At 43.9% G+C, this 17,639-nt stretch overlaps 1 protein-coding gene across 1 annotated transcript in view; it reads left to right on the forward strand.

The window, feature by feature from the left end:
* The window catches only part of GLI2 (GLI family zinc finger 2), a 196,330-nt gene that overhangs the window by 167,668 nt on the left and 11,023 nt on the right, over positions 1-17,639 (forward strand). The window contains exons 6-11 of the mRNA XM_082238127.1: positions 4,997-5,198; positions 5,844-6,051; positions 7,303-7,416; positions 11,809-11,940; positions 13,603-13,752; positions 15,252-15,416. Coding sequence (XP_082094253.1) covers positions 4,997-5,198; positions 5,844-6,051; positions 7,303-7,416; positions 11,809-11,940; positions 13,603-13,752; positions 15,252-15,416 — 971 coding nt within the window. The remainder of the gene's footprint in view (positions 1-4,996; positions 5,199-5,843; positions 6,052-7,302; positions 7,417-11,808; positions 11,941-13,602; positions 13,753-15,251; positions 15,417-17,639) is intronic.

Consider the following 17,639-nt stretch of genomic DNA (forward strand, 5'->3'; position numbering starts at 1 on the left):
AGTCTCCTGTGCAAGTTTTATCTCAGCTTGGCATGTGCAAAACCCCTTGGGAGATTTCACTAGTCTTGCCAAAATTCACTTGCCTTTTCTTGAAATTCCTCAGATGTTTCATCTGAGGAAGAACCAAAATTTTTGCTTCAGATTTTATTTGAAGCTAAGCCTTCAGGGATGTGCAGAAGTCCCTTTAGAAACTTCACAAGCCTCAACAAAATTCTGCAGCTAAAGTTTCGCTTTCAGTAAAAAGTTCACTTTCATCTTTCCTGCTTTATCTTGTACTTGCTGGGGACAACATAAGCCCTTAAAGGGGACCATAGTCCCCAGATGCAAATAAAAAACACACATTATGGCCATCATTGTTCATGCATGTGTTTTAAAAATATGACTTGGTTCTTATCAAATTCAATGGATTTTTCCTGTGCTCATTTGAAAACAAGATTTACAAACTGAAGAGATAGCCCCTGTCTGCAAGAGCTCTTCCCTCAGATCTTTTGACTAAACTTGTGCTGAATCCCAGGTTCCAAACAATCCCATTTACTTATGCTGGTTTAGGGACTCCTAGACAACCACTTTTGTGGATTGTGGAACAGAAAGCAGCTTTCTTGTCTCCCAGCAAGGATCTTAAATATCTTGAAATGCAAAGCTAAAGGGGCCCTCTGTGCCGTAAGAAATAAGGCATCTAGGACACCACCTGGTGCCAGCACAAATGCTTGGCATTTGCAGCAGTGTAAACAAGACATGAGGAGATGGCACAGTACAGAAAAATGCTAATAAGGAAACAGTCCAGTGAGGTTGGTGGCAGCTATTTGCTGCTTAGTGATAAGGGGGCTGCCTTGTGCCCAACAAAACTCCTTTTGACGATATATATTTGCCACTTTTTCATATGAGTGGATGTCAGAAAGATACACTTCTGGTTCTGCATCCTTTTTATATTTTTAAATGAAGGTGGGGTGTGGGGTGGAGTGGAGTGGAAAATAGAATATGTTCTATGGTTATTCTAGATTCCTTTTCCAATTCAATCACCAGGAAAGCCCGGGCAGGGCTAAATAACAGCAGGTGGCTGACGTGCTTACCTTGAAAAATTCCATGGTTCATTTCATTTCCTCACTATGGAAAGTAAAGTGTTTTAGGAGCAGGACGGTCAGAAATTGGAGATGGGAGCCTAAGGGGAAGGGGGTGTTGGGTGGAAGAAAAGGCCTAAGTCAGCAGAAGGTGTAATATAAGTAGGCTAGGTTGCTTAAACCTACTTAATTTTTTGTTTATATTATTAATGAAAAGTGGGGATTAAGTACCAAACACCACCAGTTTGGAACAAGGTGGGAACAAATGGGAAAGTGATGTGTGGAAACCCCATTAGAGGAATACCTACGAGATGTATGTCAAGCTGATTGTAACTTCAGGTGTTCTGCTGCTGAACATGGTCAGGAAATAGACTTCCTGCTCCTCTGCACAATGTCATTTTGCAAACCCACATTCCCACACTCCCATGCCCTGCACTCCACATCTCTCTCTGAGGAACCTGAACATGTCTCAGGAGAAGGAAACGCAAAGGCTGCATTCCTGCCTTGATGTTGTTGCAGAGGGACAGGAAGCATGAGGAAGCAGGCACTCTCTGCTTTTTCACCTGGGAACCAAACCTTTAAAGCCACCTTAAATGCAGAAACACCCAAGAGGAAAGCTTTTAAACTTGCTCTATTTGCTCACCTCTCACCACGACAAGCAACCTGACATTGTTTGTTGCCTCTTCAGCTGTCCAGCCATCGCAAGGCAAACCTGAGAATGTTCCATTAAAAGGGGGTTGGAAGCAACTTACTAGTCATTAAGCCTGTGTGTGCAAAATGAAGATTGTCTTGGAAAGGGTGTGAGGACCAACTGGATTTCAGAGGATGGGGAATGAGAGCACTGAGCAGAAACCTAAAAGAAAAAGGAAAAAAACCCACTAGCAGATATCCCCCAAAAGCAAAATTATCCAAACTTTCTAATTTGCATACTTTTCATAACATAGAATAATTTAGCTTTGGAGGTGGGAGAGTTTTTAAAGTGTAGAGAGAATATACAAAGATTAGGCTGTTTTAGGCTGTGAGGCTTTATTCACATTTTGAGCCTTTCTCAAAGGCTCTTCATATGGTACTGTGGAAGATAAAGTGATAAATATTTGTAATCCAAATTGGCATTTTGGCCAACATGGTTTGTACCATATTAGAAAGTTGATATGATACAAGAACCTCATGTGTGGTGGGGAGTGGGGGAGGGCGGGGGGGGGAGAACTCAGAACTATGTTCAGATTTTAAGTGAAGGAAAACAAAGCAACCTTCCTATTAGCTTCCCTTCTTCCTTCCTGAAAGAAAAACGGAACCAAGAAAGAAGAAGTAATTAATCTGTAGAATAATCTGAGGGCAGCCTTGTGATTTCAGCACACACATGAACTCATCATAACAGAGAGACCCATGTGGAGATGCTGCATTGAAAACAGAAACAGAAACCCCCGTCCCTGCAGAAATATCAGAAGGATTTAAATTAGAGCAGGCTGTAATAAAATGCATATTACTATATTTGTACCGGAAGAGTCCCAGGCCAACCTGCAGAATCTGACAGCTTCCAGCAGAGTTTTACACCGGGGGGGGGGGGGATTACTTGTGTGTAGCAAAGGGGTGTGTTAGACGGCTGCACCAGGCTGCTGTTGGACATCAAGACTTCTTCCTTCATCAAATTAATGGGGACCAATGGCAGAGCTGACACTGCGGGCATAAATCACAGGAAAGAGCAACGAGGAATGAGTACAAGGCTTTTCTTTCTATTTAGTAATTTATCAAGGGAAGTGGCACATTAATAAACAGATCTCCCTTGAGGTGTGGGAGTAACAGAGACAAATATGACTGTCAAACCCAGTCTGCTTCCTCCTCTTAGCAAGATAGGCGAGTGGACACGGAGAAAACTCTCTCTCTCTCTGTGTGTGTGTGTGTGTGTGTGTGTGTGTAGTTATAATCAAAATCAGGCCTCTGGTGCAAGATGCTTCACAGTGCCTCATTAGCTCATAACCACTGTTACCCAAGGGCACATTCACACCAAAGCTTTGAAGGAGGGGGGCAGATATACATTGGAAGCTCTCCAGCCTCTGCAGCTTCCTGAGATGCTTCTACTGTACTGCTGTGGCCCACAGAACCATGCCACAGATGGAAGTGATTGCTGGATTTGCTACAATGGTATTAGCAGCCTACACTGATCAAATTTGCTAGCATGGGAAATCAAGGGGAAATGAATGCCTAGTTTTTAAAAGGAGATATCTGCTTTAGTACTGTTGGTTCAAGGGGGAAAATGGGTATAGATATTTGGAAGTTCCTTCCAAAGTTTCCCATTTGCCCTAGCATAGAAAAAGGCCACACGTTTGGTAATTTAAAAATGGTTTACTTACCAACTTTTCATGTGCTTTTCTGTACATTGGTAAGAATGCACAGGCAGTGGTGAAAGTTCCTAAATTATTGGTATAGAAGCACAATAATGAATTGTGAGAGCCATGCGGCTAAGCTGGAGCAACCAGCTTAGCTTCCTCACATGCTGAGTTTATCAGGCAGACTGGAGACTTGATTACTCATTTCCTGCCAAGGTAAGGGGAAGTGACCTTGCTAAGCCTGGCCGGACAGGTTACTCTATGGTATTAACCTATCCATGCATTAATTAGACTTAAGCATGTAGATTATAATGAGGCTGGCTATTCTACAAGCCCTTCTATGGCAGATTAGGTGAACTCAGCCATACTCCATGTTTCTTCCATGCTGCCGTTTACCAATCAGTCCCATGTAAATAGCACCCCCATTGATGCAAGTAATAATCAAATCAAAAGTTCTGATGCCCTGTAGGGCATTTCTAAGAAATCATGATTTGTTACTGCCTTAAATCAGCCAGAGTGTATAATTGTAAATCCAGTTTTTTGAATTTTTATCATACTTATGTATATATACATAAGTGTATTAGGTTCAAATGTTTAAAACACATAGAATGCAGGGGTTCTGAGCAGTGGGTAACCTGTGAGCCTCCTTTGTGGACTGATTTCTGTCTAAGAGGGCCCCTTTTTTAATTGCAGAGGTGATGAAAGAGTCTGATCGACAGCTCTGCCAAATGAATGTCTCTATTTATTCTGTAAAAGTGGTATAATCTTTCTTCTTTAATAACAAGTATTATATCCTCCCCCCCCACTTCCCCACAACATGAAATTTCCCCTACTTGAAGGGAATCCCTTCCTGAGGATCAAAATGCAGTCCAGCAAAATGGATGACCAGTCTAGCTAGACTTGAACATTTTCTTTAATAAGCAAAGCAAACACCCCAACTATTAATTAAATACCAAACGCTTACTGCATGGAGTGAACAGAGAAAGACGGGCCCAAAACGAAGGGTTTTACACTACCTGCCTCCTATGACTTTGCTTATTTTCAAAACAGGAAAATTCTTTGAAGAGCATTAAACAGCCCCTTTGAGAACGGTGGATTTGCACATACCTGCCAGAAAGCAAAGAGTCTGGCCTGCTGCACAAATAGCCCCTGACTGCTACCAGCCTTGATGCTTTTTTAAATCTTGGGTTTGCCCCTAACAATCAGGCATCTGACCCTATGAAGCTGGTTTCCTTCAGCACCTGGGCTGCTTGGTTCCTCTAGCATACTCCCATGCCACTTAGATTGCCAGTTTAGCTTCACTAAGGAGGAAGAAGCATGCCCTCTCCCTCATGCACACACAGACACAACCTAGTCCAGATTCAGTGTGTATGTTGACTCGAGTCCATTGAGTTCAGTGGGTCTGTTCTGAGTATGACTCAACATTGGATATCACCCTTACAGTGTACTTCTGTGCCTATTTACTCGGACATAACCCCCAGCATGTTCCTTGTGTGTTTCCAATTACAGCCAAAATGTTTTTAATTTCCTTTAATTATGCTAAAATAACAACATAAAACAAACATTTCCAGCTGGATCCACAGCATTTCCCTTTATTTCCCTTTCATATAGTGTCAAGATTCTCCAGTCCACGAGTGACTCCAAGGCTAAGTCGAAAGCGAGCGCTTTCTATATCTCCGTTGTCCGATGCCAGCATTGATCTTCAGACAATGATCCGGACCTCGCCAAATTCATTGGTGGCTTATATAAATAACTCCAGAAGTAGTTCTGCAGCAAGTGGCTCTTATGGGCATTTATCAGCGGGGGCAATAAGGTAAGGGAGGAGAGCAGCTTATGCTGAAACCCTCAGTTCGGGGGGGGGGATTCATTACCAAGAGTGGTAATGAAACAAGTTTGCAGCCATTGAAAGAGATGTGGGTCCCTAGTTGTACATAACGAGTAACCTAGAGTAACCTGTGACCCCCAAGATGCCTCAGCAGTATATGAACAGTTAACTTTGGTTCACTCTGAGTTTGGACCTGCCAATGGGTAATTCGTACTCTGCCAGTGCAGCACAGGCAACAATGAAAGGCCAGGCCTAGTGAGGCTGTCAGGTCTCGTAAGAAAATAAAAGAAACTGCAAAAGAGGGGCACTTGCTCTATATGGACCTCATGGGAAAATCAGCAAGAGGGGAATGTAATTATCTAGAGTTGAGATGCACCTTTGGAAGCCCCCCCCCCCAATCTTTTAAAACCACAACTCCCTCTCCCAGCTTTGTTGTGTTTTCAGAAGGCATACTCATGAAACAGCATCCCTTGAACACATCTCTAAGAGGAGAAAGAAACTAAGCAATATTGACCTTGTCCTGGTTGCTTCATTATCAGGCTGCTTTGCCCTTAACTAGCCATTTGGAGCATCCTGAATGTTCTCACTGCATGCTGCTATATTTTCTCCTTCTGATGTTCTCTCTCTCTCCAGCCCAGCATTCACTTTCCCTCACCCAATCAACCCAGTGACGTACCAGCAAATTTTGAATCAGCAGAGAAGCTTGAGCTCAGCATTTGGACATACGCCTCCCTTCATCCAGCCATCGCCGACGTTTCCTTCACGGCAGCATGTGGCCGTCATCTCTGTCAATTCCACTCCGGCTCAGATCAGCAGCAACTGTGTCTCTGATTCCAACCAGGTAGGACCCACGTCTGCTTCTGACAGGATTTTAACTGGGCTGGTTGCAGACACCTTTACAAAGGCCCACTGTGCCCATTGCAGCTAATCTGTTTCAGTCCCCTGTCAGTTTCACTCTAAGGATTCATTGCAAGGTTGGGTGTTCACTTTAAACACACAGAAGGCCACAGCTGTGAAACAGCAGTCTTCACATCTCTGCTCATTTGATTGCACTGATCTCTCTTAAGCCAATGTCTCCAAGATCATGACACGCACACATCATGCAGCAAGAGCTATATGATCGGTGTGCTTAGCTGAAACTTGGTCTTCCACATAATTCAGATGATCAAGGAAAATTAATATAATCTGTGTATTTGCCCTATGAGATAGCATTCAGATAAGACAGGGCCCTCTCCCCCTCCCCTTTTCTTTTTTCTTACTTGTGAGAACTATTTGAAACTAGGCATATTTGCACCCATTGCACAAATGACTCAAACACTATGAGCTCAGATTGCCATCTTGAGTTCCGTGAACTGGGTGGGGAAATCCACAGAGCTTAGTCTAATCAGCAATTTGTGCATGAAACAGCTGGTTCAAATGATGAGGTTTCCATATGCACATTTATCAAATGAAGAATGTGGAAATAAACCTTGAAAATGATTGTGTGAATCTGCAGGGTGTTTTTTTAAAAAACAAAAAAAACTGGGAAGCAAATTCACTCCTCAGTAACTAGCAGTAGCAGTCCACCGACAGAACAGTGATTCCTTTTTGGGAAGCGCCACAGTATACAGATGAACAAACAAGGATGGAAACACATAAGTAAACAAATAATGGCAAAAAGCACTACATTTTAATACTTTAAATATTTATTAAATGTGTTCCAACTAAGATCTCAAGTTTTAAATCACAAAGAGTGAATTTGTTTCTCAGGTTTAAAGAAACAGAAAAGAAGTTTTCCATCCCCACATGTCACTTTCTCCTTCAAATGTTTATCCCCATTGTGATACACATATGAACATACATGTACCTTTTGCTAACATGGCTCAAAGTGGATTGCATTCTTCAGCATGGCCCAGTTTGCAAAACTGACATCTTTTTCAAAGGCAAAAAGTGAACATTCTCTCTGAATTAATTCTTACCCTGATCTAAACTGTGTCTCCTGCTGTTCAGTTGCTGCTGCATTGTAAGTAAAAAAAAAATTAAAATGCTGCTTTTCCTTTAAAACACTGATATAAGCTCCCCACCTCCCTACTGCCCCTTTTTGTTTCCTCAGAGCAAGCAGAGCAGTGAGTCAGCTGTTAGCAGCACGGTCAACCCAGTCATTAATAAACGCAGCAAAGTCAAGACTGAAATGGAGACTCTACCACCAGCTTCCCCGCCTAATCAGGTAACTCCTTGGTGCAAACCTGTCTTGAACACTTGAGCTGATGGACTCCAAAATTTTACCAACAAGAACAGAACTAATTATGAAGACTCTTTAGAGAGTAACAGGGCAGCAGTTTCTAATGCTGCTATTATTATTATTATTATTATTATTATTATTATTATCATCATCATCATCATCTTTGGAAAGATGGAAGGCCACATCTGTGTCTTCACATCTGTGTCCATTTGGATGCTTTTCTTTTAGGGCAGTAGGTGGCTTGTGCCCCAAGGACATTTCATTTGGGGAAGATTTGGTGAATTGGATTTTGCTGGTTCTAAGCTGTACCCTTACATATTATCTCTGTGGCCTGGTACATTCCCCTGAGGTCAGTTCCCCATGTCTCGTCAATAATATCTGAAGTGCTTAGATCACATGGGTTCTTCCTTTGCCAGAACTACACATCAGACAAGGCTATTTTTGCCTGGGAAGTAGCAATATGCTATAAAAATGAATGGCAACCACACTGTAAAGATAAAGGTAAAGGGTAAAGGGACCCCTGACCATTAGGTCCAGTCATGACCGACTCTGGGGTTGTGGCACTCATCTCGCTTTATTGGTCAAGGGAGCCGGCGTACAGCTTCTGGGTCATGTGGCCAGCATGACTAAGCCCCTTCTGGCGAACCAGAGCAGCATACGGAACACTGTTTACCTTCCCACCGTAGCGGTACCTATTTATCTACTTGTACTTTGAGTGCTTCCGAACTGCTAGGTTGGCAGGAGCAGAGACCGAGCAACGGGAGCTCACCCCGTCGCAGGGATTCGAACTGCCGACCTTCTGACCAGCAAGTCCTAGGCTCTGTGGTTTAACCCACAGCGCCACCCACACACCCCACTGTAAAGATAGTAAGGTGTAAATTAGACATAAGAGGTTTCTCCTGGATCATTAGGCAAAACCTTTTGCTTAGCTCTGCAACATGTGGTTTGGCTTCTTTGCCTGAGCCACCTGAAGCTGATCAGACAACTTATGGTGCTATCTTATATTTATGTACTCGGGTAAAAGCCCAACTAAGTTCAGTGGGACTTGCTGTCTCTGTTAAGTTTGTTAAAGTTGCAGCCTCAATAGCTTCAGCTGCACTTGCCTTCCAATGGAAGTGAGGAAACTGTAGTCTGATTTGCCCAGACAGGTTCATCTGAAGAGAGGTCTGTGAACAGATTATTCTGCCATGCAAAGGGAGAGGGAGAGAAAATGAGAGTAAATTTGGGGGTCCCTTCCGACCAAGAAAAGAATGCTAACACTGGGGGGAAAGGGGAGGCTCAAATTTCTGTGCCACATGAAGATCAAATGGGAGCATGCACACCTAGAACAGCTCCAGCACATGACCAAATCTGCAGTTCACAATTTGTAAATGATAATGAAAAGAAAATTTAAACAAAGCTGCTGTGTTCCACTTTGAAAGATGCATGGGTTTGGGGGTGGATGGGTTGTTGGACAAAACAGATGAGCGGGAGTGTTTGGAGGTAATAGATTGCCTACTCTAAGTCCCAGCATGATGGGTAGGTGCTGGTTTTTTTCATGAGTGATTGGACTGAGACACGCTGTGGGTTCCTGGGTCATGGAATCCTCCTGCTGGCTTAGGCAGAAATGCCATATTTCAGCCAGATGCCTTTAAAAATGATGTTTGCCACTTGTAGACTGCAAAGCAAGCAGTAATGGTGTCTCAGAGCAAACATAGATTACAAGGAGATCTTGTGTGCAGCTAGGAAGCTCTCCAGCAAGGAGCTACCCCTATTCAGGGAGGAATTGCTCACAGCAGCATCCTTTACCTCAATGACACCACATTTGACACCCACAAGAGCCCCCCGGCTTCTGTGCTCTTGTCGGAGCCGCACACTTCCAAACTGCTTAATGGCTGGCAGTATCTATCTGACCGTTCTTTATCACAACTGTAAACTATTGGGAGTGCTCTGGGCACTTCATTTTCATGAAATATGAGGCGATGCTATTGTCAAGCCAACAGAAGAGTTTATGACAAATTTCTCTTTCAGCTCCAGTTCAGAAGCGGGTTTTGGCATGATGCATGGGGACAGCAACATGTGCAATCATCAGGGGGCTGGTAAAATTGATGAAGATAGCATATCTGGGAAAGATAAACATGCTGTAGTCAGCACGATTAGGGCAAAGAGGCATCTCTCCAGAGCTTTGGGTTTAGGAACACCTCAGCACACAATGGCAGGAAGCAGCACATGACGTAGAATAACCAGCCTGCTTTACTCCCAGCTTAATCAGGTCACGGATTGTGGTCTCTTACCTGGAGAGAGTGCAAAGGGGGATTTCCTGAGGTTAGGAATGGGGCAATATTAATCCAAGTGTCTTTTAGTTAATTCCGTATGTATCTCTAAATTTTGCCCTCCTAAAACCCCATACCTAAGATTTAAAATTTATTTCAATGTAAAGCCTTCTTCACTTATGGTTGTTGTTGGTGGTGGTGGTGGTGGTTTATAGCTTACCCTTCACCATAAGGTCTCAGGGTGGGTCACAGAAATGTTAAAATACCAGGTAGAAGTCAATGTGCTACAGGGATTTCTCCCTCTTCCAAATGTTCTGTCTGTGCAAGCAATGATTCCCCACCCCCTGCTCCTCCCTCTGTGTGCTGTTTTGGGGGTTCTCCACCTCCAGCCAATTTCAGGAGACAGGCAAGAGGAGGAGAGGGGGAGAAATCCCTGTTGCACAAATGGAAGTGATTACGCCATCCTTCCATTGACAGGGTTGGTTTGGTGAATTCTGCCCACAATATTAAAAAAAAAATGGTTTAAGATTATGTTTCCAGCTGTACACTCACAATATTCTTTATGTACACCTACGTAATTTTCTGACCATGGCACACACCGCAAATGCATGTTTCACACAGGTACATTTTTGGGGAAAGATGTGATTGTCTGAGATTTCCTGTTGAGTGCAAACTTAGCAGATTTGCCACTTTTTGACATACTGAACGGTCCCAAATCCCAGTTGAATTGAGGCTGGGTGTGTTTGTGGATGGATGTGGCACAGAAAGTGAGAGAAAGTAGGGAGGGTGGGATCTGGGCTGTGAGTGAGTTGATACAGACTCTACTCTTTGCAGTATAAAACATGGAAATCATGCAAATCTCTTCTAGCCTCTATGGCAGAGTAAACAGGTGGCCATCCAGATATTGGACTCCAGCTTCCATCAGCCCTCCAATAGAGGTGGCATTTGGGAGGACTGGAGGAGAAAGCAGTTTATAAAGCATATCAGTAACTTAAAACAGGACAAAATCAACCGTTCAGCCAACACAGAATTAAATTCAGTACTGCAAAAGGAATAACCTGGACTTAACTGCTTAAGCACAATGCAAAAAGAAACTTAACACAGCAATAAATAAAGATCTAGGTACTGGCCATACTGGACTCCAAGGAGCCTCAACAGTGTGGCTTAAATACAGTTTAGAGGGGTAAGGGACTGGTTCCCACCAGGCTAGACAATTTGCAGCTGGATTCCTCATCTCTTCCTCCCAGGAGGCTAACAGCAGCAAAATGGAAATCTCATGGGGGGGGGGAATCAATGAGGGTGAGTCCTCTTCCCCAGCTTCCCAGAGGTTCCAGGTGCTGGTGCTGTCCTTTCCTCATTTTGCTGGCCAGGCAAAAATGTTCTTATTTACCTAGGCATTTTCAATCATTTTTTTTTCACCATCTGAAATACTTTTTAAAACTCTCTGCCTTAAAGGGGGGGGGACTGTGCCAGTTGTTTTCTATGCACTCATTGTTGTTTTCATTTATGCAAACTGTGTCAAAATCACCAATCTAAAAATCTCGCAAGTGTCTTGAGGTCATCAGTGAAAAGTGGTACATAAGTAAGGCCAGTTGTTTGGCTGCAGGGGAGCAGAGGTGGCCTGCGGCACAAGTCAGACCCCCAGGGGGTTTTATTGTGGGGTCAGTGCTCATCACACAATGAAGGGTTTTTATTATTAATAATATTTTTTGCAGTTTATACAGAGTATGGTTGGCAACAAAATGCCAGCCTGCATTTCCCACCTCCCATCTGATTCAGAGTGCTTCCAGACAGGGGAAGCCTGATAATTAAAACAGAAAAAAAAACTACAACTACTGCCAGAGACCTGTCTGCAGTATCTCAGTGACCCCTTGGCAAACAAAGCCCCTGTCTGGAAGCACCCCAGATTTCTATATTCAGTCACCTGGTCTGCGCGTAATGCTCAGCTCCTCGCTTGGATGCCATTTCTGGGCAGACCCTTCTGTGACTCGCCAGCCATGCTGTCGCTGTCGCCCTGCAATGGTGCTTTTCTTTCTTCCACAAGCACCTGCTGTGTAATCTATGGGTGACTGAGGAGTTCAAGCAAAACCAGTCCATCTTACGCAGAGTGCTTTGTATCTTGCAGGAGCATCTGACGGACTTGAAAGAGGAACTTGATAAGGACGAATGCAAACAGGAGCCCGAAGTTATTTATGAGACCAACTGTCACTGGGAAAGTTGTGCGAAGGAGTACGATACTCAGGAGCAGCTTGTCCATGTAAGTGGTGTCAGGGAAGAGACACTAGTCATAAATTTCAGGGGGAGGGGGTGTCGTCCTCCCTTCCTATCGTGACGCTGTGCAGCCAGAAGTCATGCAGTGAGCTACTGAAAGGGGCCGGTCAGGGCACAGCATATGTAAACCCTGCCAAATCAGGTCAAACTCCCAGAAGGACCGAGCTACTGACTAGCTTTTGATGGATTATTTTGTATTTTTCTCAGCATTCCAGCTGCTAAGACTGAGAAACCCTGGTAACGATAAACAACCTGCCTAGATAATTATAAACAACTGTTGCCTGATGTTGAGGCATTCCCAACCCTTATTGTTAGCTTGGAAACACTTGTCTTGCTTTGTCTGTTCCCTACAAAATGATGCTCAGGCTGAGGAAGTACATTGGATCTTGGAGCTTTGTCAGCATAGCTTTGGCTCTCTGAGATCATGCAGGACCTGGATGATTTCTGGGCTAGAGTATTGGTTGCCCAGCTCCTACAGACTGTGGTTTCCTTCCCTGACCTGGACCACAGGGTTTAAGCCCTGGGCCCCCTGTTGTATTCATGTCAAAAATATTCTCTGTGGAAACAACAAAGTGAGATAAAACTGCCATTTTTCCTTCTCTCCATTTAGCAGAGATTTTGGGTTCGTCAGTTTTGCAAACTGACAGTTATCATCAATTTTAATAATGGGTGTAATGGTAAGAGGAATGGGGGTGGGGATAGGATGCACATCCCAAACATGACTGGCTTTTCTATTCTTTTTAAATCTGGCAAGATAAATCAGCATTAAAGCTAGTCTGCTTAGGGTGGATCTATTCTACACACACACACACACACACACACACACACACACTACTTCAGCTTCCCCATTCACCACCTCACTGTGGAAACAATCTATGGTCTTTTAAACCAAGGGAGGGCGATTGTTTTTCTTTGTTACTATGGTATGCATTTCTGTGTTTTTATATTGTAAGCTGTTCCATGATCCGCAGATGAAGGCTGGTGTGGAAATTTAATAAATAACAATAGCCTGCATTTCCATTCTGGTTGCTATAGAAAATGTGAAGCCATCATGGAAAAGCAGCCCATTAAGCACTTTTAGGAGGCTAGGTAATAGAAAATAAGCAGACTTGACCCCTTTTCTCCACCAGTCTGCTTGGTTTCCATTTTGGTTGCTGAGAAAGATACTTTTCTTTCTTTGTGGCTAGCATGGAAACAGTCCTCCTTTGGGCTGGCGGAGAAGAGACAGAGATCCATCAGTCCACTCACAGAACTGCCTGGAATTCCATGTATTTGCTGGAATTAAGCAAGATGAGCCACTGTTCTTTAATGCCCTTTCCCAGTAATATGTATTCTGTGGGTCTTATTGATAGAAGGTTAGAACTAAGAAGAGCTCTTCTGGATCAGGCCAGTATCCTCTTCTCACAGTGGCTAAGAAACATGCCAGTGAGAAGCCGGCAAGTGAGATGTGAGCACAACAACCCTCTCCCTTTCCCCCACCCCTTGTGCTCCCTGTTCCCTACCAACTGGCATTAAGAGGCACATTGCCTGGGATATTAGCAGCAATATGTAGCCTTTATAGCCTCCTCGTCCAGCAAGAAAGTGGCGCTGTCTTCCTTCTTCTTTTTTTAACAGCCTGACTACTACTACTTCTTTCCTCTCCTTCCAGCATATCAATAATGATCACATTCATGGGGAGAAGAAGGAGTTTGTCTGCCGTTGGCAAGAGTGTACGCGGGAACAGAAGCCATTCAAAGCACAGTACATGCTGGTAGTGCATATGCGAAGGCACACTGGGGAAAAGCCACACAAGTGCACGGTAAGATACTGACACCATCAACATGCACACAGATTGATGTGTTGGACTGGTCGCATCATGTCCATTTAAGCGCAGAGTAGAAATCAAGGTGGGAATCTTAAGACATATATACCTGCTTTGTAAAATGTATAAAGCCTATGTGTGCTGGTCTAGCCCTGCCTTCCCCATGTTTGCATACATAGTATGTAGATTCCTGCACATGCATGCCCAATATCTTCCCTACAGAGGATGTGTGTTTGTAAAAAAATTGTTTATTGGATGTACACTACACTATGCCCATGTGTAGTGCAGGCTTGAGCAAGGACGTATGGTGCTTTATCCAACACAACAAGCACTGAATTCCTGCAGACCCACATAACACAATTCAGACCACAGATTCCACAAGCAGACAGCAAATTGAATTGTGAAAGGAGTGTGCAGCACAAATATCACCCAATGAGCAGGACTCCAAAACTGCCCTTCTCCTGTTCTGGTGGATGAGCAAGCTAGTTCTGTCTCTGATTTACTTCACCCACAAGGTATGGTGTTTCCTTGAAAGCCCCTCTGAGTAATTTAATCTAGGAATGGAGGCAATCTCCTTCTGCATTCTGGAAAGTTGCAGTCTAGCCAGGTTATCACCTCATAATCACTTGGCTACTACTCCTAACTCCCGAGTGAAGAACTCATTCCATATAGTGCCGTAATGTAAGTTAAAACCTCATCTGGTGGAGAGTTGGCTGTCCAGGTTCATTGTGTAGTGATTTCTCAACGTGTGCTTGGTCTTTAAAAGCAAACTGAGATGTGGAACCTGATTCAAACTGGATCAGAGACTAGGCTGGGGTGTAGTTTTTTAGAAACATCCTTTTTGAGAGAATTTGTGATGGGGTGAAGGAGATGCCTAACAACTTTTCAGATCTCAAATTTTGGGTACTTAGATTAAGATCAGAGCTGCCATTCATCCATATTTCTGCTCAGAGTCGTTGTGTACTGCTTCAAAATAGCTAAACTACTAATTATCTCTATCCAGTAAGATACATTTTTCAATGCAAAGAAATGGTACCTCAATGCACATAGAATGCCAGGGCAGCTCCACAGTTAAAGTGGCAGGATCTGTTGCCACTGCTGCACTAGGGATGTACTGGTGTTTATTGCAAACACATGAAGCATAGATAAAATACTTGTGTCACTAAATTAGGGCCTTCAGGCACATGTGCATGGCAGTTCAAAGATACAAGTGTGTTTACTATAGGAAACCCTGGTGTCTCCACAACTGCCGTGCCTGCCGTACAGAGAGTGCCTTAAGATAGCCATACAGAGTGGGCTGTGACTAAACATTCAGGCCCTCTGCTTTAAATCAGCTGCCCAGATTATGTGCAATGGGGGGTGGGGAAGCCCTTTACCCCCACAGCCTGCTCTGGAAAGATCTGCCTAGGAAATAACGTTCTTCAAGGAGGTGAAGATTGAAACCAGATGAGATGGAAAAATGCCTCCAGCTGATTAACACTCCTCTTTTGTTTTAGTTTGAGGGTTGCTCCAAAGCCTATTCGCGGCTAGAGAACTTGAAGACACACCTGAGGTCTCACACTGGTGAAAAACCTTACGTCTGTGAACATGAGGGCTGCAATAAGGCCTTTTCTAATGCTTCTGACCGAGCAAAACACCAGAACAGGACGCATTCCAATGAGGTAGGTGAAAGCCTTCACCAAAACAGGTAAAGGTGTTTTGTTTTTATTTAAATGCTGCTAATAATATATTCTTTACACACTTGGAATTTTTTGTGTGTGTACACACACACATATACACAGCAAATTACTACCATAATGATACACAGCTCTTTTAATATTTGTTGAGCTGCAAATGTAGACTAGTTTGATACTTAGGAATGCCAGCCTAGAAACCACCACACCATTGAGCAGACATCCTCCCTAGCTTTGAGCCCACAGCCTGGTTTTTGCCACATCCCCAAGCCCTTCTTAATCCGAGCAGCTCCTCGTGTTTGCTGTTTTGGAATGAAGCCCCACGGAGCTAGGATCCAAGCCTAATGCAGTTCCTGCCTTGTGGACACGCAAGGCTAGAGCAGAAGGCAAATGCTTTGTTAAGCCTTGCTAATGAAGATCCGTTATTAGGAGCTGGGGGAGGGCAGGAAATTGCATTTATTGTAAAGCATGTGATGGTCTACTGCAAAAGGCTAATGCCGAGGTTGAAATTTATATTACCACTAATTAAGAAAATGGCAGGAAGGTGGGGTGCTCCAAAGTTTTGAAAACAGCTGTGACTGGGCCAGGTTTCGCCTCTAGCCTCATTTGTAATGATTAATATGAATTACTATGAGTAAGTAGACTGGTATGGGTACAGGACTTTTAAAGTGACAACCTCAGCCTAGCCAACTTTGGGTGGCATCATGTTAGGGATCTCAGACTAATATGCCTCTCCATCTATTTTTAATCTCCTCTGCAAACGCAAGAGTTTCCTTTCGTACAAATATGGCAATATGCTTGTTTCATTGCACAGGAGGGCTTGGAGGCAAGGTAGAGGGAGGATGGTTTAGAGAAAGAAAAGGGTTACAAAGGTACTGGTAAGAAACGTGGCATGCACTGTGCCAGTATGAGGAGGGGGAACTGAGGTCTGTCTTTATTTTGAAAAATTAAGGTTGCAAAGTGATATGGCCATTTCAGAAACAGAACATATAATTTGCTTCATTAAGTAGTGCTGCATTTGTATGGAACGGATTTGTTCCAGGCATGGCAAAAAATGTTGTTTGAAGTTTCTACCCAAATAATTTGTATTGGTTTTCATGTAAATACAAGAAGTTTGAATGGGTGGAAGGGGACTTAGAGACGCTGCAGGTTAGAAGTCAAGGGTAGGCAGTGGGGAGGGAGCTCTGTGTGAGCACGTTTTGTATTTGTCAAACCAGGACACACACACCCCAAAACCCATTGTGTATTACTTCTGGTCAGCATCTACTTTTGCAATGTTGTGGGGAACCTCCAGGCTGCAAACCCGATGCTGTCCTCTCTGCCTCTCTATTGGGGCCCCAGAAGTCTCTCTAGGGCACTGCCCCCTTCCCCATGCCTCCTCTCTCCATCCCATACCTCTCAGCCACCCTCCTCCATGCACTCTTTGAATGTGGCCTTGAGATGCAATAATGCCTCTTACTTGTCTGGATGGAGAGAAATCTGCATTGCAGGGCATGTAGAAATCTCTGGGTTTTCCATAAATGGAACGCAACCTACTATACAAAAGTCACATCCATTGCTCATCATTGCCTTTTGGCTCTGGAGCCCATGAAGGAATGAGTGAAGGAATGCAGCCCTCAGATTCCCCACTCGGGTTTTACAAGATGGTCACACTGATGAAGAAACAGAGTGGCTGGACAGAGCGTCATCTATTCTCCACAAAAGAGTGCCAGGTAAAATTCTCCCTCTTGACAATTGGCTGGACAGCAACTGTTACTCATCAGGGGAACTTCGATACTCAGTTCCCAAAAAGACCAGATGTAATGGTCAGAACTAACTCTGGAGGACTCTGCAGAGGGGAAAGTTCAGGAACTTTCTGGAAGGAGTGGGGGTGAATTGTTTTTGGCAGAATTCCCAAGGTTGGCCCTAATGATGTGGTGTATGAGTGACTAATGAAGTCCTTTATTTCTTGCTTCCGATGCAAACCATTCTTCAGGCTTCAATCTGTTACCCTCCACTGATCTTCCCCTCCACTTTTCAAGCCAAACTGTGCAGCAGCCCACCTAACGTAGGAGGAGATAATAGCGCACACGAATTATTCTGGGTAAAAAAACATAGGAAGCTGCCTTATACAGAATCAGACCACTCACCCATCTCAGTATTGTCTACACTGACTGGCAGCAGTTGTCCAGGATTTCAGGCAGAGGACATACCCAGTCCTACCTGGAGATG

This window comes from Podarcis vaucheri, assembly GCF_965113315.1.
Source record: "Podarcis vaucheri genome assembly, chromosome: 1".
Taxonomy (NCBI): Eukaryota; Metazoa; Chordata; class Lepidosauria; order Squamata; family Lacertidae; genus Podarcis; species Podarcis vaucheri.